This window comes from Pongo abelii, chromosome 15 (assembly GCF_028885655.2).
Source record: "Pongo abelii isolate AG06213 chromosome 15, NHGRI_mPonAbe1-v2.0_pri, whole genome shotgun sequence".
NCBI lineage: Eukaryota > Metazoa > Chordata > Mammalia > Primates > Hominidae > Pongo > Pongo abelii.
The window spans coordinates 77,354,089-77,378,693 of record NC_072000.2 but is presented as its reverse complement, the minus strand read 5'-3'; the positions used below and the strand labels follow the sequence as shown (position 1 = coordinate 77,378,693).

The window sequence follows — 24,605 nt, the reverse complement described above, 5'->3', positions numbered from 1 at the left end:
ATTACAACATGATGCCATTTATTTACATGATTCTGAAAGAATATGAGTCCCCAGGATCAAATATATACATTTTTAATATTTGAAATATTTACATAATGGAACCACATCAGGGTTCAAGGGTAAGAACAGTGTTTTCAAATGTCCTCTTGAGGTGTGTTAAAAAAAAAAAAAAAAAAATCCAGTAATCCAAAGCTCACATTATGCTTTTCTAACAGGCCAATCTTTACCTTTCTTTTAAATAAGTACTCAGACATGGGAACAGTTGCATCTAATTTGTGTGAAAAGCTATTTAAAACTTCTTACATTTTCAGGTAATTTTACTCCCTGGTGAAATTCTGATCTACGACGAAGAAAGCCCCAGGAATTTCTCTAAGCACATCATCAGTACATTTTTAAACACTAATGAGCCAAGGTAAAACAAGATATAAACCTTCTACAAGACAAAAATGAAAACAAAAAGTTAGTGGTTGGTAACTGCCTTGAATGATTTACCTTTATCCTTAAATAAGATATAAACTTACAAATTGCCGAGCAGAATACCTATCATGTTTGTAAAACTCTCATTGTCTGTCAATTTGCCTAATTTTATTTCATTTTTTTGTTTTGTTTTAAAGGGGATTTTCACTTATACTTTTTGGTATGATGAATTTTTTTTTAAATAAAGGGATATAACAGAATTAAACTAAGGACCAATTAGTGCAAAAATGCATTAAATACAGCTCTCCAGGATTTTTAGGATATGCCTCATTTCTGAGCAATACAATTAAAAGGAAAAATCACTATGATCCACATTCCTTTAAAAGAGAAGCCGAAGCAGCCAGCTTATTAATAAGAAAACCCCATCCAGTTAGCAGACCATTGCTCACGACACGAGAATACCATGCTCTGGGAAACTAATAACCTAATTATAACAGACATTGCAGGTTGGAACAGTACCACTTTTCCTTTACGATTCTATTCTTTAGTTGGGAAATGTTTTAAAGACCCCACCAAAGCAAATTAGGGAAAAGAAAGACTTTTACACATACATTCAAACACATTCATACAGAAATACAGTAGGAATGGATTGTCTGCTAATTTTTGCATTCCAATTTTAAACTCCATGCCTTCACAAGGGCTTGTCATTTCTGATCAAAAGAGAGTGGGAGTGGTAATAGTTTATGACTGGTGTTTTCAATTAAAATTGTTCATGTTGGTTCCTATACAGTACATTTCAATATTAAGTGCAATTCTGCAAAATAATTGGGGAGTTGTTTTAATATTTACAAGAAACAAATCAGCAGAACAAGATTATATCAGATAGGCTGTGTACAGTAGCTGCGGCTTATAAAACATACCAGTAATTTGTACCTGGTGAGTATAAAGAGAACCAAGGATTCAGATGACTTTACAACCAAGGGAGTACACAGGGCAACAACAAATTAGAGGACCAAAAAATTCACATTTTCTACAATAAAAAAAAAATTACAGATCTCACAATGTCTTCAAAGACAAAGAAAAATTCAAAGTCCTTAAAAGGGTGGAGAAGAAGAAATCTGAAATGGAACTCTAAATATAAAAAGTTTTACTTCACAAGACCAATTTTCTTGGCTTCTGTTTCATATATCAATAATCTCCACATTTTGACTATAAAAACTTCTGCTTCTTCATCAAGTACCTAAAGAGGAAACAAAACAGCAACACATGTAAGAGAAGCAATCACCAACATCTGGCAACAACAGTGACCAGTATAAAAAAGTTTTTCATCCACTGACAATAAGCACTTATTACTTAACTGCTAGTTAAGATTTTAAGGTTGTTTTAGTGGCTGGGTGTGGTGGCTTACATCTGTAATCCCAGCACTTTGGGAGGCTGAGGCAAGCGGATCACGAGGTCAGGAGATCAAGACCATCCTGGCCAACATGGTGAAACCCCGTCTCTACTAAAAATACAAAAAATTAGCCGGGCATTGCAGCGTGCGCCTGTATTCTCAGCTGCTGGGGAGGTTGAGGCAGGAGAATGGCGTGAACCCAGGAGGCAGAGCTTGCAGTGAGCCAAGATCGCGCCACTGCACTCCAGCCTGAGCGACAGAGCAAGAGTCCGTCTCAACAAAGAAAAACAAAACAAAAAAAAAGTTTTAAGGTTGTTTTGAGGGGATACATGAGATTCTGTATTGTTATTACATAGTTGTATATTTAGTTCTTCTTAAATTACTACGTTCTTTATAACACATATTTGTTTTTCTTAGGAAGTAGTTTTACTTTCAGTAAAATGACTTAAAGAAAATTTGTCCAGTGTGAGAAATGTATTATTAATAAATAGTAAATGGACCGGGCACAGTGGCTCACACCTATAATCCCAGCACTTTGGGAAGCTGAGGCAGGTGGATCACCTGAGGGCAAGAGTTCAAGACCAGCCTGGCCAACATAGCGAAACCCCATCTCTACTAAAAATACAAAAATTAGCTGGGCATGGTGGCAGGCACCTATAATCCCAGCTACTCGGGAGGCTGAGGTAGGAGAATCGCTTGAACCTGGGAGGCGGAGGTTGCAGTGAGCCAAGATTGTGCCACTGCACTCCAGCCTGGGCAACAAGAGCGAAACTCCGTCTCTAAATAAATAAATAAATAGTAAATGTAAATTACCACCACCAACAAAAAATCATTCAAAATTCCATGGCTTACTAAACACAAAGTACAATATTTTTGTGATCCACCTTTTATTCTTTTATTTTACCTTTACAGATACTGCAATTATACATGTCTGACAAAACTTCCCAAGGAAACCATATGCTTTTCATAAAGAACATAGTAATTTAAGAAGAACTAAATAATATACAATTACATAATAACAATACAGAATTTCATTTATCCCCGAAAACACAACCTCACAAACTTTTTTTTTTTTTTTTCCTGGAGACAGGATCTTTCTTGTCACCCAGCCTGGAGTACAGTGGCATGATCATGGTGCACTGCAGCCTTGACCTCCCAGGCTCAAGTGATCCTCCCACGTCAGCCTCACCAGTAGCTGGAACTACAGGTGTGCACCATTACTCCTGGCTACATTTCTGTGCTTTTTTTAGTAGAGACAGGGTCTCACTATGTTGCCCAGGCTGGTCTCAAACTCCTGGGCTCAAGCAATCTGCCCACCTTGGCCTTCCAAAGTGCTGGGATTACAGGTTTGAGCTGCTGTGCACAGCCCAACCGTACCATCTTAACTAGCATTTATTGTGTATGTGACACTAAAGTGAACATTAAACGAGAATATAAGTATTTAGTACAGGGTCCAGAATACAGTAAACACAATAAGCAAATGCAATCATCATCACGGGGCACACATGACTACTGAGTAACAAGTCTTCTTCCAGTGGTGGATGAGGAAATTGTCTTCCTCTCTACTTATGAGTTATAGGGTCCTTGTGTCCCCATCACTATTCCTGCCATCATCCCATACACACATCTGGCCCTCTACATTATGGCTGCTGTGAGGTGAAATGGCCTACTCTGCTCCCTTCTAAAGGGGGCAGCTATGATGGTGCTCCAGAAATGTGGCCTAGTGTTGCCAGGTATTCATTGAGGAAGCTTGGGGTAGGAATTTAGAGTACTCAATCTCTAGTCAGACTACATAGGTTCAAATTCTCTAGTCAGGCTAAATAGGTTCAAATTCTCTAGTCAGGCTACATAGGTTCAAATTGCACTGCTGCCTCTTACTAGCGACAGGTCGTTGGTTGGGTTACTTAACTTGAGCCTCAGTTCCCTCATCTCTAAAGTGGAGGCCATGCAGCTACACACCACAGCAGTAGGCACTAAGTGGGAATTAAAAGAGTTGGTATGTAGTTAAGTGCTCTGAAAAGTGCCTGGTATATAATAAGTGTTTAATAAATACCTAGGAGGAGACTGGGCACAGTGGCTCATGCCTGTAATCCCAGGACTTTGAGAGGCCTAGGTGGGCAGATCACCTGAGGTCAGGAGTTTGAGACCAGCCGGGCCAAGATGGTGAAACCCGTCTCTACTAAAAATACAAAAATTAGCCAGGCGTGGGGGTGGGCACCTGTAATCCCAACTACCTGGGAGGCTGAAGCAGGAGAATTGCTTGAACCCAAGAAGTGGAGGTTACAGTGAGCCAAGATCGCGCCACTGCCACTCCATATAGCCTGGGAAACAGAGCAAGACTCTGTCTCAAAAACAAAAAAAGAAAAAAAGAAAAAGAAAAGAAAGAAATTAAAAGAAAGAAATTTCTGTCACTTTCTCAATGATGGCAATAACTAATTAAAGAAGTTTTGATCAGATTTCTATGAGCCAGATTTGACCTTAGTTTAAGAACTCTGTTGTAACACTAATTCACATCTGAGTCACACTTTAGAGAGATGTAGGCACAAAAAGCAATCAAACTTCATTTAATTTACATAAAATGAAAAAGGTATAATATAAAGAACTCAGACTTTTGTTAAGAATGAAACAGTACTCAGGCTAAAAATTCAGTCTCCTCATTTATTCAATAAATATTTACAAGGCCCATGAGCTTTTTAGCAGAGCTGTTTGACAACACTAGCTCAACTGGTTTCCTCTCATTCTAATCAACAACGAGCCACAAAATCATAAACAGTGGTCTAAATACACTCCAAATATCAATATATTACAATAGATCAAAAAATCTAAAATTAACACTGACATGAAATCTTTACTATGATAGGAACTCTGCTGAGGCCAAACGCTAGAACACTGTTTTATTTAAAAAATGTCTTCACTCAGGCCTAACTACGACACCCACTATTCCAAGAAAAACGGGGCTGGAAGCTTCAGGAAAGTTCAGAATCCAGCCCCAAGGACCGAAATCTATTCACATTTCTCCTTTCCTCTGAGGCAATGAAGTTTTCACAAATGTTTTATCAGGTGTTCTAAATGACAGCTGCATCAAGCTAGCTATGCAGCAGAAAAGGAATGTTATCTGGCTTTAGACACCATAAAATGCCTGGACACAAAGCAGCTTGACCTCACAATCCTTCTTTTTGACTATAAACCTCACTATGTCCCTCCCTGACATCTCTGGTGGCAGTTCCAAGTGCAAGTACTCCCAGTCATCTACCATTTCATATCATGCTTGATGATTCTTCCTTCCTTACTCATCTTCTCATTGCTACCCTCCCGCTCTGCCCTTTGGACCGCTATTCCATTTTATACTACACATCAACAACTAAATTAGGTTTTTCCTCTTAACAGAAACCCTCCTCTGTCTCCTAGAGCCCTGGCACTTCTCAGGCAGTCTCTCACTCTCAATGTCTTAGTCTCCACAGGAATGACTGGTGGGTCTTCACTGTTTCTTTCTTGGTAAAAAAAAAAAAATAACTCCGTGACATTCATGAGCTCTCACCACCTTATCCACTGCAAGTATCTAGTCTTTCCCCCCACTTAAATGAGTGCTCTGGCAACTATTTCCAGTATTTCTCTCCCATCTGACTCCCAATACCCAGGAATTTCCCATAGTCATAGTGTGCACCTTGCCATCGTCTGGGCTGACCTATCACATATAGATTTGAACTTTCTACACTCTGACCATAACCTCTCCTTTCAGTTGTTTTATTACAATTCACCTTCCACAACTTCACTGGAACCACGAGTCCTTAATTCATTCAAACCACCAGCTCTATTCAGGTACTATTTTCTTTTCTTCCTAACTTGGAGATCATAGTTCAATCTCTTGCTCAACCTTTACCATCAATTTTCTTCTCCTTTCATTGTCTCACAAAATCACAGTGTTAACTACATGCTACCACTGACTGTAATCCCAAATTAAATGCAACGGGGATTTGATGTTTACTGTCAGTACAACAGGTGTTTGGATACCTGTCCAAAAACCAGCACATATGTACAACCTTGCGGCCATAAAAAACGAAAGTGTCCTTTACAGGGACATGGATGGAGCTGGAGGCCACTATCCTTAGCAAACTTACACAGGAACAGAAAACCAAATACAGCATGTTCTCACTTATAAGTGGGAGCTAAATGATGAGAAAACATGAACAAAGAGAGGGGAACAACACACAATGGGGCCTATCATAGGGTGGAGGGTGGGAGGAGGGAGAGGATCAGGAAAAATAACTAATGAGTACTAGACTTAATACCTGGGTGATGAAATAATCTGTTCAACAAACCTCCATGACACAAGTTTACCTATGTAACAAACCTGCACATGTATCCGACTTAAAAAACATACACACACACACGTCTCAGTTTCTGTAGTAATCCTTGTGATGCTTAACCTAACTGCTATCAATGCCATCAGATGTTCTATCTCCTCTACCTCCATTATCCTTTCTACGTATCTAATTCAAACAGGTACATCAAGGTTTCAGTATCTGTATACCTATCTCTCTGCTACTACAGGTCATTTGTTCCACTTTTATGCTTCTAGCACATTGTGCTGGGCACAGGGAAAACATGAATGGAACTGGTGGAAAAGAATGAAGCCTTATTTATTTATTTAGAGACGGGGTCTCACTCTTGTCACCAGGCTGGAGTGCAATGGCACGATCTCAGCTCACTGCAACCTCCACCTTACAGGTTCAAGCGATTCTCCTGCCTCAGCCTCCCCGAGTAGCTGGGACTACAGGCACACACCACCACGCACAGCTAATTTTTGTATTTTTCATACAGATGGGGTTTCACCATGCTGGCCAGGATGGTTTCGATCTCTTGACCTTGTGATCCACCCGCCTCAGTCTCCCAAAGTACTGGGATTATAGGTGTGAGCCACCGCGCCCGGCCACTCAAGTTTTAATTCAGGCCTAAAAAAGATTCTGGAACAAAGATAGGCAGGAAGTGAATCAAATTCAAAAGTGAGTTTATATAGACGTTAATTAAAATATTAATAACAGTGCATTTCTGGCCAGGTGTGGTGGCTCATGCCTGTAATGTCAACACTTTGGGAGGCTGAGGCAGGAGGATCACTTGAGCCTAGGAATTCAAGACTACCCTGGGCAACCTGGTGAGACCCCATCTATATTTTAAGACAAAAACAAAACAAAACAAAACAAACATTTTTTTAAATTAAAAGAAATAAAAATAGTGAATTTCTCACTTACCATGGCAACATCATCTAAAATGCTCTGGGGTGAACTATGAGCCATAACCTAAAAGAGGAAAATAATTGTCACATTAAAAATAAAAAATTAACAATACAGTCAAGAAATTTTAAGGTATGAATCCTCAAATTCATACAGGAATTTCTTGCAGATAAGGAACCATTCTATAAATGTTTTAATTTTCAGAATATCATTCTTCAATGAAAGAGGCATCAAAACCTGGAATATTAATCTCTATAGTGGTCTGTAGTTTAATTTTAAGTCAAATCTGACACAAGTTTTAATGCCACAATAATTACAAGTTAGAGAAGACAGAGTAAATTTACTGTTCATAATATCAAAAGAGCACTACTGGCAGAAAAATACCATAGCTATACCTTTATAGAAATACGGTGTTTCTACTATGTTAACTGTTTTATTAAAGTTAAGACTATGTTTTCAGGAGACAATGGGAAGATATACCTTAGCGGTTAAGAGCATGGGTTTCAGAGGCTAGACTCAGTATACAACATAGCCAAGACACAATCTCTCCTTAAACTTCAATTTCTTCATGTATAAAATGGGTATAACATTCATGACAGATTCTAACGGTGTTAGGTTAAAATAATTTTTTTTTCTTTTTTTTTTTTTCTTTTGAGACAGAGTCTTACTCTTGTCACACAGGCTTGGAGTGCAATGGCGTGATCACAGCTCACTTCAACCTCCGCCTCCCGGGTTCAAGTGATTCTCCTGCCTCAGCCTCCTGAGTAGCTGGGATTACAGGCGCCTGCCACCAAGCCCAACCAATTTTTGACTTTTTAGTAGAGACGGGGTTCTACCATATTGGCCGGGCTGGTCTCGAACTTGTGACCACAAGTGTTCTGCCCCATTGGCCTCCCAAAGTGCGGGAATTACAAGGCGTGGACCACTGTCTTGTTAACATTTTATAGAACTTTATCTTCGGCTGGCGTGGTGGCTCACGCATTGTAATCCCCGCACTTTGGGAGGCCAACTCGGGCAGATCACTTGAGGTCAGGAGTTCGAGACCAGCCTGGCCAACATGGTGAAACCCCATCTCTACTAAAAATACAAAAAATTAGCCTGGTGCAAACCAAACACCACATGTTCTCACTCATAAGTGGGAGCTGAACAATGAGAACACATGGACACAGGGAGGGGAACATCACACAGCTGGGCCTGTCGGGGGGTTGGGAGCTAGGGGAGGGAGAGCATTAGGAGAAATACCTAATGTAGATGATGGGTTGATGGGTGTAGCAAACCACCATGGCACGTGTACTCCTAGGTAACAAACCTGCACGTTATACATATGTATCCTAGAATTTAAAGTATAATTTAAAAGAAAAAAAGAAAAAAAATTAGCAGGGTGTGGTGGCATATGCCTACAGTTCCGGCTTCTCAGGATACTAAGGCAGGAAGATCACTTTAGGCTGGGCGTTCAAAGCTGCAGTGAGCCATGATTGCACCACTGCACTCCAGCCTGGGGGACAAAGCAAAACTCTGACTAAAAAAAAAAACAAAAAGCAACAACAAAAAAAACAAACAAAATTAACACAATACCTCCCGAGAACACAGCCTGTCAGTCAATAAACACTGATCGTTACTATGATATGAAAGGAACTATTTTGATCCTATCCAAAGGATGGGTGACTGACAAAGGAGCTGGAAAAAGCTACTGGCTATATCCATAAAATCTCAACGTAATTATTCCAACCAAGACAAGAAGAAGATGGCACAGCATTCTCAGGGGCAGAAAGAGAGCACACAATTGGCAGTAACCAGCAATTCCATTCTCCTCGACCACTGAAATAAAAACATGTGGTGTGAGGAGTCTGAAGTTGGATGGAAAGGTTCATTAAAGCAGACATAAATCTGCATCCACTGCAGTGAATAATAAAAAAAAAAACACACCAAAAATAAAAATAACTTTAAAAAAGCACATATAAATCACTTAACTGAACCTAAACCATCATGGAACTTGACTCTGTAAAATTTTTGCTCTTTTAAAAAGTGTCTAATATTTTAATATATAAAATAAATGTTGGCATGGAAGAGAATAGAAGACTAACCTTAGAACAAACAAAATCAACTAATGTAGCTTCTTCTTCACCTATATATTCTATGATTTTCTTATTAATCCATGGTCTAATTCGACGTTCCATCAGTATCTGCAAAACAAAGCATGGTTACTGAATTAAAGAATTGTAACTTGCTATAACAGTTATTAAAGCTTCATGATTTTTCCTGAGACTAAAATATAATGTTAATTCACAAGTTGAACTAAGACAGATATGTATCAAGATACAATCATCTGCTTTTAGTAAGTCTTCAAGTACCACCAAAAAAATTTCCATTATTACTAATTTCTTGATCATGGCATTGAGTTGGTGTCAAGATAATCATCCCTACTTATTTGTCATTAATAGAATCAAACGAGTTTTTTTTCTTCAAATGAATTTTTATGGCATATTCCAACTGTTCCCAATAATATGATGAAATATAATTTCCTACTCACAGAATCCACAATAGACCAATCCAGGGGATAAGCGAAGAGCTCAGGTTTGGCTGTAGGGATTTTCTCAATGAGACTCTTAATGTGTTTACGCTTTTCTTCAGTGTTTACAGTGCCTTTGGCTGCATTTTTATCATCTTCACCATAATCCAAGGGAACCAGTTTCCTTTTTCGGGGTACGTCATCACTGTCTTCATCCTCAAATTTGTTAAAGACACTATCTACAGGTAGTTTCTTTCTCTTCACAGAATTAGGCTGACCAGGACTATTGGAAGCACCTACAGTAAAAACACTCTCTTAGCAAGATGACATAATTTCCAAATGTTTCATTTTATAACCCACCATCCCTCAAAAGCAATGCAAAATATACTTCCACAAATCTTAGAGAAAGATCCCAACTGTAAAAAATAACTCACTACTCACAAGTGCTAGAAAATTAAACTTTTCACTTCTTCTCAGAACTCGAGGCAGCTGCAGATATAGGAGCACTAGTAAAACTATGAAAACAATCGTGAGCTAGAAAGGCATTTTTTAGTAATCTTCTATCTACCTAACCAAGCACAAATATAAATTTTTTTCCTTAAAGCACAATACAGGTATTTGCAGGGGTGAAGGGAAGAAAATAAAGAAGGAAGGAAATGCTAACGTACCCAGTTTAAGACTTAGTCCTATTTTTGGCCTATGCTCCTCAGGTTGCTGTTGATCTGGTGAGTTTTCATGAGGAATAATAATACCACAGGGAGACTCATCCCCAGGAGTGTTAGGTGTTGCATTGCCACTGGCAGAGGAAACAGATGGAGCAGAGCTGATGGGCCTCAGAGTAGGTTTCAGACAAGGCTTTTGCTCTGGCTCCTCTTCCTCTTCCATGGGTTCTTCTCGTTTTTCTTCTTTTTCTTGCTTTTCTTCTTCCTCCTCTTCTGATTCTGGCTCTTGCTTTATTTGTGGCTGCCTGCGCCTCTCAGCCTCTTGTTCCATCTAAAACCCAAACAATAATCTGATTAACTACAACTCTACACCATTCAACTTGATTTTTGTTTTACATTACCTCTTGTAAAATGTCTTTATGAAAAGAGAAAAAGCCAGGCATGGTGGCTCATGCCTGTAATCCTAGCACTTTGGGAGGCCGTGGCGGGCAGATCATGTGAGGTCAGGAGTTTGAGACCAGCTTGGCCAACATGGTGAAACCCTGTCTTTACTGAAAATACAAAAATTAGCCAGGTGTGGTGGTGCACACCTGTAATTCCAGCTACTCAGGAGGCTGAGGCAGGAGAATCGCTTGAACCTGGGAGGTGGAGGTTGCAGTGAGCCTCGCAGAATCGCACTACAGCCTGGGCAACAGAGCAAGACTATCTCAAAAAAAAAAAAAAAGGACATGGGCAGTGGCTCAATCCTGGGTAACACAGGAAAACCCCATCTCTACAAACAAGCATAAAGTAGTCAGTCAGGCATTCTGCTCATGCCTGTAAGTGTCCCAGATACTCCGGAGGTAGAGGCCTGAGGACCACTTGAGCCCAGGAGGCAGAGGGTGCAGTGAATAGAGATTCCACTACTGCACTCCAGCCTGGGCAACAAAGCCAGACTCTGCCTCAGGGAAAAAAAAAAAAAAAAAAAAAAAAAAAAGGCCAGGCATGGTGGTTCACTCCTGTAATCCCAGGAATTTGGGATGCCAAGATGGGTGGATCACTTGAGGTCAGGAGTTTAATACTAGCCTGGCCAACATGGTAAAACCCCGTCGCCACTAAAAATACAAAAATTAGTCGGGAGTGGTGGCATGTGCCTGTAACCCCAGCTACTCAGGAGGCTGAGGCAGGAGAATCCCTGGAGCCTGGGAAGTGGAGGCTGCCGTGAGCCAAGATGACACCACTGCACTCCAGCCTGGGCGACAGAGCAAGACCCCGTCTCAAAAAATAAATAAATAAAAATAAAAATACAAAAATTAGCCAGGCAAGGTGGTGCGCACCTGTAATCCCTACTACCACCCAGCTACTCGGGTACCTGAGGCAGGAGAATCGCCTGAACCCAGGAGTCAGGGGCTGCAGTGAGCAGAGATCACACTACTGCACTCCAGTGTGGGCAAGAGAGCAAGACTCTGTCTCAAAAGAAAAAAAAAAAGGAAACGTCTTTATTTTAAAAACAAAATACTGGCCGGGCGCGGTGGCTCACGCTGGTAATGTCAGCAGCACTTTGGGAGGCCAAGGCTGGTGGATCACCTAAGGTCAGGCGTTAGAGACCAGCCTGGGCAACATGGTGAAACCCTGTCTCTACTAAAAAAAATACAAAAAATTAGCCAATCCCAGCTACTCCAGAGGTTGAGGCAGGAGAATCGCTTAAACCCGGGAGGCAGAGGTTGCGGTGAGCCGAGATCAGGCACATTGCACTCCAGGCTGGGCAACAAGAGTCAAACTCCATCTCAAAATAAATAAATAAAAAATAAAAATAAAAACAAAATACTTTGGCAATAGAGTAGGAACTTAAACCACAAAAAGTAAGTGTCAGAGCAAATTATAGGAAAAACAGGTTCAACTACAGAAATAGATTCTAGCAAAGTGGCATTGGAAGACATACAATAGAATGGCCAGGCGCAGTGGCTCACGCCTGTAATCCCAGTACTGGCCAAGGCCAGTAATCACTTGAGGTAGGGAGTTTGAGACCAGCCTGGCTAACATGGTGAAACCCTGTATCTACTAACAATACAAAAAAATTAGCTGGGTGTGGTGGCGGGCACCTGTAATCCCAACTACTTGGGTGGCTGTGTCAGGAGAATAACTTGAACCCAGGAGGCAGAGGTTGCAGTGACCTGAGATTGCATCACTGCACTCCTGCCTGGGAAGACAGAGCCAGACTCCATCTAATTTAAAAAAAAAAAAAAAAAAAAAGACATACATAGAAAACGAGTAAGATATTTGCAAGATGTTTAGAATGAAGTTGTAAATCAACTAATACTGACAATTCGTGTAATTAAAGAAAAAGTACTAATAATGTTCCACAAAATAGCACGTTACATGGAGCATAAAATGCATTTCCCTTAACTATAAACTGCATCATAGTTGGCTTTAAGATGACATGATAACCTTAAAATAAAATCGGCCAGGCGCGGTGGCTCACGCCTGTAATCCCAGCACTTTGGGAGGCCGAGGTGGGCGGATCACGAGGTCAGGAGATCGAGATCATCCTGGCTAACACGGTGAAACCCCGTCTCTATTAAAAATACAATTATCCGGGTGTGGTGGCGGGCACCTGTAGTCCCAGCTACTCGGGAGGCCGAGGCAGGAGAATGGCGTGAACCTGGGAGGCGGAGCTTGCAGTGAGCCGAGATGACGCCACTGCACTCCAGCCTAGGTAACAAGAGTGAAACTCTGCCTCAAAAAAAAAAAAAAAAAAAAAAAAAAAATCATGTGGATGGTATACTATCTTTTTTTTTTTTTTTGAAATGGAGTCTTGGTCTGTCGCCCAGGCTGGAGTGCAGTGGCGCGATCTCGGCTCACTGCAAGCTCCGCCTCCTGGGTTCATGCCATTCTCCTGCCTCGGCCTCCCGAGTAGCTGGGACTACAGGTGCCCACTACCACACTCGGCTAATTGTTTGTATTTTTAATAGAGACGGGGTTTCACCGTGTTAGCCAGGATGATCTCGATCTCCTGACCTCGTGATCCGCCCGTCTCGGCCTCCCAAAGTGCTGGGATTACAGGTGTGAGCCACCGTGCCCAGCCGGATGGTACAGTATCTTACCCTCTGAAGCTCTGCATCTGGATCTGGATGGCCTTCTGCCAGAAGGCGCTGCCTGATTTCCTCAAGCTCCTCCTTCTCTCTCTTCCTATCTCGTTCATCTGCTTCCATTTCCTTTTCTCTATCACGCAACCTTTTCTGAAGAGCACTTCCTCTGTAAAAGTGAATGATAAAAGGCTTATTTAATACTCAGATCATTGAGAAGTAAACATGACATCTCCAACAGCACCTCTTTTCAATACTACAACCTGCATGCTAAGAGGTTAAAGAATGTCTTAATGTTCTGTATCTACAGAACACACCAGAATGTGCTCTCTACATGTAAATGTATAACAAATAAGCATTATCTTGTCATTTATCACTATGTTCCCTTCATTCTTAAAGTCATTCTAATAAGTGTCTAATCAAGTAAAATAGTCACTTTCAGAAAGAGAGCTCACATTTTGTGCCTATTTCACAAGGAATACCCAACAAATAATTTTTGTTTTCCTAGATACCAACCTAAAAAAATATATAAAGTAGCATTAGTAGCACTGAGAGTTCTGTATCCTCAATTTATTCACTTGTAAAAAATATCTCAGAAAGTAGTGCAGAATCAACAGAAAGCAGAGGTTCTCTCCTATCTAGCAGTTCATTACTTCTCAGAATGTTGATGTTATACATTGCCACTTTATGCTTCTAGCCTTCAATATTTTGCTGATTTCATGGCACTTTCTACAAAGCCAAATCCCTGGCACTCTTTAAATTTAAGCTACTAATTCCAATGTTTTAATTATTTTGGCTATACTATATTAAATTTAACCATATTAAATATCTTCACTATGATTGTATCATGTCAGACAAATTAGAGATAAAATAGTATCAAGACACTGTCTATATCCCCAGGGAACTTACAGTTGGGATGGAAGGAAGAACAAAACAAGCAATTTTGCCATGTCATAAATACTAGAATGAGAGTAGTTTGAAAATGCCATGGGAACAAAGAATGAGAGAAGGCAGCTGTCACAACTGTTACTTCACAATAATGTATCGATTTGGAGATGGGGTGAGAGACGAGAGGTCAAATTGCTAGAAGACCAAAATTTCTAGACAAACCCAGATAGTTACAGAGATTAGTTGTAACTTGCTATAAAAATTGGACCTAGCAGACAGGTGTGGTAGCCCACACCTATAGTCCAACCTACTCAAGAGACTGCGGAGGGAGGATTGCTTGAGCCCAAGAGTTCAAGGTTACAGTGAACTATGATCATGCCACTGCATTTCAGCCGAGGTAAGACCCTGTCTCTAAAAAAATCAAGAAAAAATTTTAAAAATCAGACCTATTTACAACACACAAAGAAAAAAATAGTATTGTTTGATGTAATACTATCATGGGCTCCCCCATTGCACAAAAGATGCACAGAAATGTTGATCCTTTTCTGATAGCTCTTTTCTCCCAAGAAAACAGTGTATTAGCTATAGAAGTAATTACTACTCGGAATGTGAAAGTTTCTTGTTTTTCTTATTCCACTTAGTGGAGCTGCATTATCAACTGTGCAGATGGAAAAATACAGCTAATAAAAAACCAAGTACGAATCCACAGAACAAGCCTTCTTTACCTGTAATATTTGGGGTCATCTCTATCATCATCATAGTCTTCTAAGAATTCTTTTAGTCGTTTAGCTTCTTTGGCCTTTGAGGAAATAAGGACAATGTATAAAATTAAAATACAAGTAATAAAGATTACTCTTCCCTTTTTTGTGTAAACAGATTTTTCTGACCCAGACATAAACCAAGAGTAAGAGGGAGATTTATAGGAATTTCTCTTCACATAATTTTAAGAAAAACATGGCCGTTTCAATAAATGAAACTAAAGTTTCTCCTGGATCCCAGAATTCAAACCATATTTATAAATGTATATGTATTCAGCTATTTGGTTTAAATAAACTTGTTGGGCTAGCCTGGGAAACGGTGTTTTTACTATTTTCTATAGAGAAAATATTTTCTAATTTAAGTTGGAGTTATCTGTGCAGCTATCTCTCTACAGTTGTACATAAAATGTTTTTACTGTAAAATGAGATATGTATAAAATACCACTCTATGCCATAATAAAGATAATAATACTTTGGTTAAAAAAAAAGATTTTTCTTATCCTCTTAAATTTTAGTTTTCATATACTCCATATATTAAGTATAGGTCACATTAGACATTTTAAATTTTTTACCTCTAAGAAAAGTTTAAATGAGGACGCATCTGTAAAATGCAAACTACATATATACACTATGCTACAATAAATATGCTCTTTGAATATAATCTTCAAATACAATACCTAAGCACACCAACAAAACTGGAGATTATCTTATTAAACGAAAAAATATGGCTGGGCATGGTGGTACACGACTGTAATCCCAGCACTTTGGGAGGCCAAGGCAGGCAGATCATTTGAGGACAGAAGTTTGAGACCATCCTGGCCAACATGGTGAAACTCCGTCTCTACTAAAAATACAAAAATTAGCTGGGTGTGGTGGCACACGCCTGTAATCCCAGCTACTCGGGAGGCTGAGGCAGGAGAATGGCTTATCGCTTGAAACTGGGAGGAGGAGGTTGCAGTGAGCCGAGATCACACCCCAGCCTGGGTGGCAGAGCAACACTCCGTCTCCAAAAAAAAAAAAAAAAGTATATACATACATGTATGTATACATGTATGTATATGTATATGGTTTTTAATTCCATTTTTAAGGTAGATGATACTATAAGAAATAGTTTTTAAGAAACGCAGAAATTTAAATCATGTTCATCAATCAATTTAAAGGTAATGCCCCCCAACTCTAAACCAATAGCAAACAATCCATGAGATAAAATGAATCTCTTACTCTTAACTTATGGAATTTCAAATGCAACTATTACATCTAATAACAACAGTTCAACAATTTTAAAAATATGCAGATTCTTAAAAATAAGTTAATAAATTCTTGACTTAAATATTACTATATGACAAATTTACTTTGATGGTATACAAAAAGATAACTTTAGATGCAGCAAAAATTTGAAGAGGAAAAAAGATTTTGGTGTACTTAAACTGGCTCAAAATTACTCAAAATACATAAAAATTAAATTATCCATGAACAGAGAAGCTTGTGCATTTCAATTATTAAGTTACTTGTAGTTAGCAGTAAAGATATAATCTGACTTTTTACCTGAAAAATCACTTATTTTAGCCTAGAATCTTACCATTTCTCTTCTTCTTTCTTCTTCTCTTTCAGCTTCTTTCTCATATTCCCGGGTTTTCTTTCGTTCTCTGATTTCCCAATTCTTAAGGCGCTAAAAAAATTAAATTTTCAAAGCTTTAAAAATTTATACATAGCGTTCTATAAATTTTGATTAACCTATTAAGGGATACCAAGATTTAAGAATAAAAGCATTTTCTCAACTTACCTCTTGATAAGCAGCTTCTTTCTCTCGGAGTTTTCTTTCAAGTTTTCTTCGTTCGTATGCATCTTCTTCATCTTCTTCTCGGTCCCGTTTTTTGTCTTTTTCTCTTTCTCGCTCCCGTTCCCTCTCTCGCTCTCTCTCTCGCTCCCGTTCTCGTTCTCGCTCTCGTTCTCTCTCTCTCTCTCTTTCCCGCTCTCGTTCCCTTTCACGATCTCTGCTTTTTTCTCTAATGTAAACAAAATATTTTACAAATCTGTCAGTCTACTTTCTGTTTTCAAGACCAAAGTAAAGGAGGACAACATACATTATGAAATAATATAAAATCTCACAGGCTAGAATCTAGCACTTGATTTCCATAGAACTATATAACCTCCTCTACACTCATCAGAAAGACATAAATTGCAGTCCCAAATCCTAAAATGCATTCTAATATCTAATGCTTACTGGTATGTCAGAAAACAAATACAATCTGAATATAAAATGGTTATAAATCATTAAAATGAATGGTTAATGCCATCATATACTGGAAGAATAGTCAATCCCCTGATGGTGTAAAACAGAAAAAAGGAAAACTTAATTCCCGAAAGAAACATGAAGGACTAATGAATATGTTAAGAGATAGTTTAGCTTACTAGTGATCAAGGAGTAAGTGCTGGCAAACGTGGAAAACAGAGAATTTTGACATGTTGCATGGATTAAGTTAGAACTTTTATAAGTATCAGCACTGAAAGTTCTCAAATATTTAATTCAGAGTGATAAAATCTAATCCCAGCATTTTAAGAAGCCAAGGCGGAGGCTTGCTTGAGGCCAGGAGGCATGGTGGCACGTGCCTGTAGTCCTGGCTACTCCAGAGGCTGATGTGGGAAGATCCCATGAGCCCAGGACTTGGAGCTTACAGTGACCTATGATTGTATCACCGCACTCCAGCTGAGGTGAAAGAGCACACCCGTCTCCAAAAAAAAAAAAAAGTAATAAAACCAAACTGCAGGTTACATATAGCATGATGCCAAGGATCTAATCAAATAATTGTGTGTGTGTGTGTGTATTTAATATGTATATATGAAATATACTCTTTATGGATACACTTACGCCATAAATATAAGAGATGGATTTTATACATATCAACCTCTCAATGACTGTATCAGGAATGGACAGAATGAAATAATTTTAATGCCTACTAAAGGTTGAGAGCTCTGGGCTTCCAGTTCCAGTTCTAGCAACTAGGTGAAATGACCTAAAGTGGAACTCCCTCCAGCCATAATCAAGTAAGAAACTGCAACACAGTAATGTATATTTTTAAACTAGCCTGAAGAAAAAGGAGCTTTTTCTTTCTTCCTTGCTGCTTTCTCTTCTTCCTTTGTTCATGTTTGCTATACCTCATTGCTCAACAATGAGATGACTCATCAAAATAATTCAATATAAGGCCGGGCATGGTGACTCACGCCTGTAATCCCAGCACTTTGGGAGGCGAGGCGAGCAGATTACCTGAGCTCAGGAGTTTGAGACCAGCTGGGCAACATAGCAAGATCTGGTCTCTACAACAAAAATACAAAAATTAGTCCGAGACAGTGGTGTGTGCCTGTAGTCCCAGCTACTCAGGAGGCTGAAGCAGGAGAATTGCTTAAGCCTGGGAGGCAAAGGTTGCAATGAGCCAAGACTGCACCACTGCACTCCAACTTGGGTGACAGAGCAAAACCTTGTCTCAGGGGGAAAAAAACAAAAAAATATATAATTTAAAAAGTTTAAATAAAAAATAAAACCTTCCAAAGAGTAAAATTACTAGGAGCCAGAGGTAGAGGTAGATAGTAAATTTATAGACAGAAAGATTAAGCTGTGGCAGTGCAGTGGGCTACAAAAACAAATAAAAATGCTAGGGGCTAAAAAGACGTGGCGCTAGAGCTGACGTCTCAGTATACAGAACTTCAACAAAAAGAGCAACTTTAAAAATGCCCACGGACCCAAGGAGACAACAGGGAGTCATGTCTGCCCAGAACATTTAGCGGTCACTGTGTTTCTATAAAAAGTGGCTTCAGACAGAAATTAACCAGAGTTGAAAACTATTACTTTCACCCATAGAGAGTGTGTGCGTGTGTGTGTGTGTGTGTGTGTGTGTGTGTGTGTGAGAGAGAGAGAGAGAGAGAAAGAGAAAGACAGACAGACAGACAGACAGACAAAGACCATGTTGTCTCCAAAAAAATTCTCAGGCCGGGCACAGTGACTCACACTTATAATCCCAGCATTTAGGGAGGCTGAGGCAGGCGGATCACTTGAGGCCAGGAGTTCAAAACCAGGCTGATTAACATGGCAAAACCAAAAATACAAAAAATTAGCTGAGCATGGTGGTATGAATCTGTAATCCCAGCTACTTGGGAGGCTGAGGAATGAGAATCACTTGAACCCAGGAGGCGGAGATTGCTCAGCCACTGCAGTCCAGGCTGAGTGACAGAGTGAGAATGTCTCACACACACAAAAAATTTTCTCATTCCATGAATGCAAATGGTAAATGGTACTCTGGAGGACTACCCTGTAGTTCTATTAAAGCTATCAGGAAACAGTAACTTCAGTAAAGCCTTACCTTGATCGACTGCGATCCTTATTACGATCTGAGCTCCTTTCTCTATCCCGGTCACGATCTCTCTCTCGATCCCGATCTCGGTCTCTCTCTTTTGTCCGGTCACGGTCCCTATCCCGTTCTCGTTCCCGCTCCCGTTCTTTCTCCTTTTCTCGTTCACGTTCTCTTTCCCTTTCTCGTTCCCGTTCTCGCCTTTCTCGTTCCCTTTCACGCTCCCTCTCTCTTTCTCTCCGTTCTTTCTCAATTTCCTGTCTTTCTTTTTCCTTTTTGCCTTTCTCTTCTTCCAGTTTCTAGAAACCAATAAAAGCACTTTTAGAGTTAACTCTGTAGCTCCAGTATTCAGATTTTTCCCGGCGCAATGCCCAGTACTGGGAACAAAAACACCAAACCACTGATACATTAATATTAAATACTTGTGGTTTTATGTGACAAATTAAACTGAAGCAATCACAAGACTAGAAAGATTTCGTGCAAAACCATATACTCTACACAGACCAGGAATCTCCAATCTTGGATGCTGGGAGATTTTGTCAGGTGTGGCTGGCCACTCAATGACTATGTACTAACTAAAATGACCATGAAGAATGTGGTGGTTCGAAATATTTTCTATAAATACGATCATTGGTTAAAACTCAACTCTGTCCATTATGGATTTCTGTAAATCCACAAGATTATTAATACTAATTAAAACCCCAGACTGTGCATTACCTCAAGTTGAGGGTTTCAAAGGACAAGTGGTATAGAAGAATACCTATAATGCAACTAAATAATCTCTGCCCTCTGATTTGCCCACCCTCCAAAAGAAACACAACCTGAATTCAGCCAAGAACTGCCTTATCATCTATGGAAACATTTACTCCCACCATTACAAGATGGACAGCCCACCAAATACAAAAAGTTTGAAAATCACTCACTTCAAGCAAAATATATGTAACTGTAATAGTTTCATTTAAAATATTTAAAAGCAATATACTTATGCCCATTATGCCTGTAAGACAATGAAAATATATTTACAATGATAAATCCATCCTTGGAAGGAACGATTGTGCATTAACTTACAGATGCTGTGCTAGGACATGGATCGCCAACACTGGATTAACCTTGCCTACAAGCTATGTTTCTGGGAGGAAGAGCAAGTACATGGTTCACAAATAAACCAAATAACAAAGTCAGACCAAGTTTGTACCCTGACAAGATTACCAGTGTACCACACGGTTTCTACACAAACTCAGAAAAAAATACCCCAAACAGGTAAAACAAAACAAAACAAAACACATTTATCCCTTTTGTTTCACGTTTAGTTTCACCAAAATGAAATTTTAAACTGCAACAATAAAATGTGCATTTTTCTTTTCTCAGTCATGTAATGAATTTAAAACAACTTTAAAAAGCAATCTTACCTGTCAGATACTCTTTTTCTCTTCTTCATGGATCAGAGAACTGATAGCAGGTTATGAAAGAAAAGCTAATGTATGAGCAATATATTCAGTTGCTGTGCCAGTCTATATCGAAGTAGAATACAGGCAAAGTCAAAACTGAATACATTGAAATTACAAAGGGATGAAATGAGATATGATAGAAAGAGGACAGAAACTAACAGCTATTAAAGGGGGAAAAAATCTCATTTCTGAAACAGTTCTAATGAATACAAAAATTTATATTGTAAAATAAGGCTAGACTATATAAAACTTACCTCAATGGCATACACTTATAAAGAAATTTGTTTATTTCTGAAATAGATACTTACAGAATATTTTAGCTGTTCCACTACTAATTTTTCCTGTAGAATTCCTCAATTTTTAATTCTTGCTTATTTCACTGTGCTCCTTATATTCAGTTATATAAATAACCATTTGTTTCAGAACTCATTTCAAAAGTTTGGTTCTAAGTAAATGAAAAAGTGAGTGAATCTAGTCCATACTAAATGTTTCCTAAAGTTTATATATGAGATATATATATATATATATACACACATGTATATAAATATAGGTATACATGTAAACATATACATGTATATTTTTAAAGAAAGACTGGAGAAGGGAAATGAGGCGAGTCTAAAATTATGTAAGAAAGTCATGAAGAGGAAAGGACAGATTAAAAAAATCATAAATCTTACCTTGTTCTCTCTTCAGACTCATCCGTGCTGTAAATGGACGCCCCCTGCCACGCTGATACCCTGACAGTCTGTGGTTATTTAATAAACTCATACCAAAACATGCAAAGGTTCACTGAGCTCATTTTTTGTTACTGGAGTTTCAAACAACCCTTTTAGCCAAACCACCCAATAAAAAACAACTGTTTTGGTTTTTTATTTTGATTTTTTATTTTGAAAAGACATTCTGAAAATTCAAAACATTCCCTCCAGTGAAATAATACTAAGGCAGTAAAATGCCTGACAGATTCCCAAACTTTAAAGCAAATATATTTTTGAATTTTTCTTAAAACATGATTTCCTCATAATTTACCAATAACATGACAGGGTTTAACAAATAAAAACAAAAAGGGGGTAAACCACACACACAACCATATACCATTTTTAAGCTTACTCGGTCCTGAATTTGAGTATTATACCTAACCAAAATTATTCATCTAAAATGATTTCCCATAGATCACCTTTTCAACTCTCAAAATTAATTTTGGGAGAATTATGTTTGTGCTCTTAGACACATTTAATTCTTGAAAAAGCACTGTGTATGTGAGCAAGGGCTGGGCATCTGGATAGTAAGTGTTCAGCAGCACTGATTCATTGGCATTATTTGTGAACTGCAGATTTTGAAAGCAATGGGAAAAAGTAAGAATAAAAGAGAAAATGAACATTTAACATTTCACTGAGTTAAAGATCTCTCAGTCTATCAGTAAGAACCAGCAACACCTTATTACCTCTACCATCAAAATACATTTCATGCAGTGTTTGCATTGCACCGTTCAAAAGTATCATTTTCAACACCAGCGAACATTCACAGATGCACTGTCATTGAGAGAAGCTTCAAATAGGCAAAACTCGTGAGTGGGATTTACTATGCATAAATACCCATTTCCAAGCCAGTTACCCCTTTGCATATTTTTCTGAGGGGGCATCCATAAATATAATAAAAAACAGAAGCTCATACTTACATCCTATTCCTTGTTACTTTCCAAGCTGAGAGTTTCATCTTGCATTAGTCACCATATGATCTCTATCATAATGGTGGGGGTCAATGAATAGATTAGCTTTACGGGAATTTACAGTTCTTCCATGCATCTAAAATTTGGTAAGTCTGGTAACCACTGACCTACTTTTTAAAATCTCCCCCACTCAACTTAAATCTATACAAATATAAAATGTAAATTTTAATCTCAGCTCTAAAGAAAAGGTATTCCTAAGATCAAGTTAAATAACTGCCCCCAGAAATACACTACAGTGTATGTTATCCTGCTGCCCCTGAATCTAATTTAAGTCTGACCTTGATGTTTATGTTGAAATCTAAAAATAAAATTAGCTTCTATTCATATTAAAGTGAGATGACTGCAGAATAGTCAGTAACTGAAAAAACTAAGCACAACATGTCAAGGACCACTTTAATATGGTATTGGTCTTCTGTTTCTTTTTTCTATCTAAATATCAATTAAACCTATAAAAAACATTTAAAATTATATTCTAATTTAAGGTTGATTTTTTTGTCTCTTTGCTTTGGATTCTGTAAAAAGTCTAGATTGGTATCAAGTGAAAAGACAAGAATACTACCTTATGTGTGTCTCTGAATTTGCTGATCTCTCGAGATATCAGGTCTCTTTTGTCTTCTTCCATTTCTATAGCATTTATATCCTCCTAAAAGAAAACGGGCACAGGAGGGAATGAATAAAGAACAACCTACTTCAATATAAACAGTTAAAGGTTAGATATTCTGTATAGGTCTCAAAGAGTAAATAAGTAAATAGAATATCCACAATAACAAATCTAACAATCTAAAGTTACATAGTGAAAAATCAGATAGACAAGAATGACAAATCAACAATTAGCAGTAAACACAGGTATTGTCAAAGCCTACAATTTAAACGAACCTTAGTGATGAGTGGATAAGGGATCAGTGGGGCCACTGGAAATCTGCGGAAAATCTGTGAAAAAATCCACCAAGAATCTTTTTTAAAAAAGAAAAACAGAGCTCATGCTAATCTGCAAAGCAATGCCCTATACATTTATGACGTGAACAATACAGTACACTTCTGTGATGCTTTCTTGATTTCAAATTACTTGGGAATAAAAGTGATTTCACTCTTTTTACAATAACTGATCACATACTACCCTCCTCTCTGGATACTCCAACACCCCCAAGAAATGGAAATATAGAAGGTGACCTCATAGTAGCAGGGCTTTCTAATCATACCAACAATATTTACCCATAACTCCTGCCACAGAGGAAGAATTTATTATCTCCTCCCAATCCACATCAAACAAATATGTTATTTTTCTCCTTTCCCACTAATGAAGAAAGAGGAAGAATGAACTCTACAGGCCTCACTTACCCTGTACCTTACTGACCCTACCAATTACCATTCCTAACAGAACACACCTCCTTAGAAAAGTTATGGGTCGGGCACGGTGGCTCATGCGGATCACGAGGTCAGGAGATTGAGACCATCCTGGCTAACACAGTGAAACCTCGTCTCTATTAAAAATACAAAAAAGTAGCTGGGCGTGGTGGCAGGCACCTGTAGTCCCAGCTACTCGGGAGGCTGAGGCAGGAGAATCGCTTGAACCCAGGAGGCAGAGCTTGCAGTGAGCTGAGATCGCAGCCACTGCACTCCAGCCTGGGCAACCGAGTGAGACTCCGTCTTGGGTGGGGGGGGGGGGGGGGGAACAAAAAAGAAAAGTTCTATGACCAAACGAGGAAATACATACCAAATAATAAAAATGTATGTATCTGGCCACAAAGAAAACTGAAGATGGCCTAAAAAGGCACTGAAATTTAAAATAATATAAAATGTAACCATCCATTCATAACTAATCATAATATATATACCACGTAGTACTTTTTTATTACATAATGCATGCATATAAAACACGTTGAGCCGGCTATGAGTGGTTCACACTTGTAGTCTCAGCACTTTGGAAGGCTGAGGCAGGCAGATCATTTGAGCTCAGGAGCTCAACACCAGCTTGGGCAACATGGTGAAACCCCGTCTCTACAAAAAATACAAAAATTATCTGGGTATGGTAGCACATGCCTATAGTCTCAGCTTCTCAGGAGGCTAACACAGGAGGATCACTTTAGGATGGATATTCAAGGCTGCAGTGAGCCGTAATTGCGCCATCATCCTCCAGTCTGGGTGACAGAGCAAGATACTGTCTC

At 38.9% G+C, this 24,605-nt stretch overlaps 1 protein-coding gene across 3 annotated transcripts in view; it reads right to left on the bottom strand.

Moving 5' to 3' along the window:
- Positions 1-569: 569 nt before the first annotated feature.
- The window catches only part of RBM25 (RNA binding motif protein 25), a 60,809-nt gene continuing 36,773 nt past the window's right edge, over positions 570-24,605 (bottom strand). For 2 of the 3 annotated variants that reach the window (XM_024231620.3, XM_054530791.2), the window contains 12 exons: positions 23,317-23,370; positions 23,000-23,083; positions 19,279-19,565; positions 16,707-16,929; positions 16,503-16,592; positions 14,891-14,964; positions 13,296-13,446; positions 10,219-10,543; positions 9,572-9,846; positions 9,126-9,224; positions 7,060-7,107; positions 570-1,657 (listed from right to left, as the gene is read on the bottom strand). In XM_024231620.3, the coding sequence (XP_024087388.1) occupies positions 1,565-1,657; positions 7,060-7,107; positions 9,126-9,224; positions 9,572-9,846; positions 10,219-10,543; positions 13,296-13,446; positions 14,891-14,964; positions 16,503-16,592; positions 16,707-16,929; positions 19,279-19,565; positions 23,000-23,083; positions 23,317-23,370 (1,803 nt within the window). In that variant the 3' untranslated portion in view covers positions 570-1,564. Of the gene's footprint in view, positions 1,658-7,059; positions 7,108-9,125; positions 9,225-9,571; positions 9,847-9,991; positions 10,066-10,218; positions 10,544-13,295; positions 13,447-14,890; positions 14,965-16,502; positions 16,593-16,706; positions 16,930-19,278; positions 19,566-22,999; positions 23,084-23,316; positions 23,371-24,605 lie in introns of those variants that run through there. The other variant, XM_054530792.1, reaches the window with a different exon arrangement.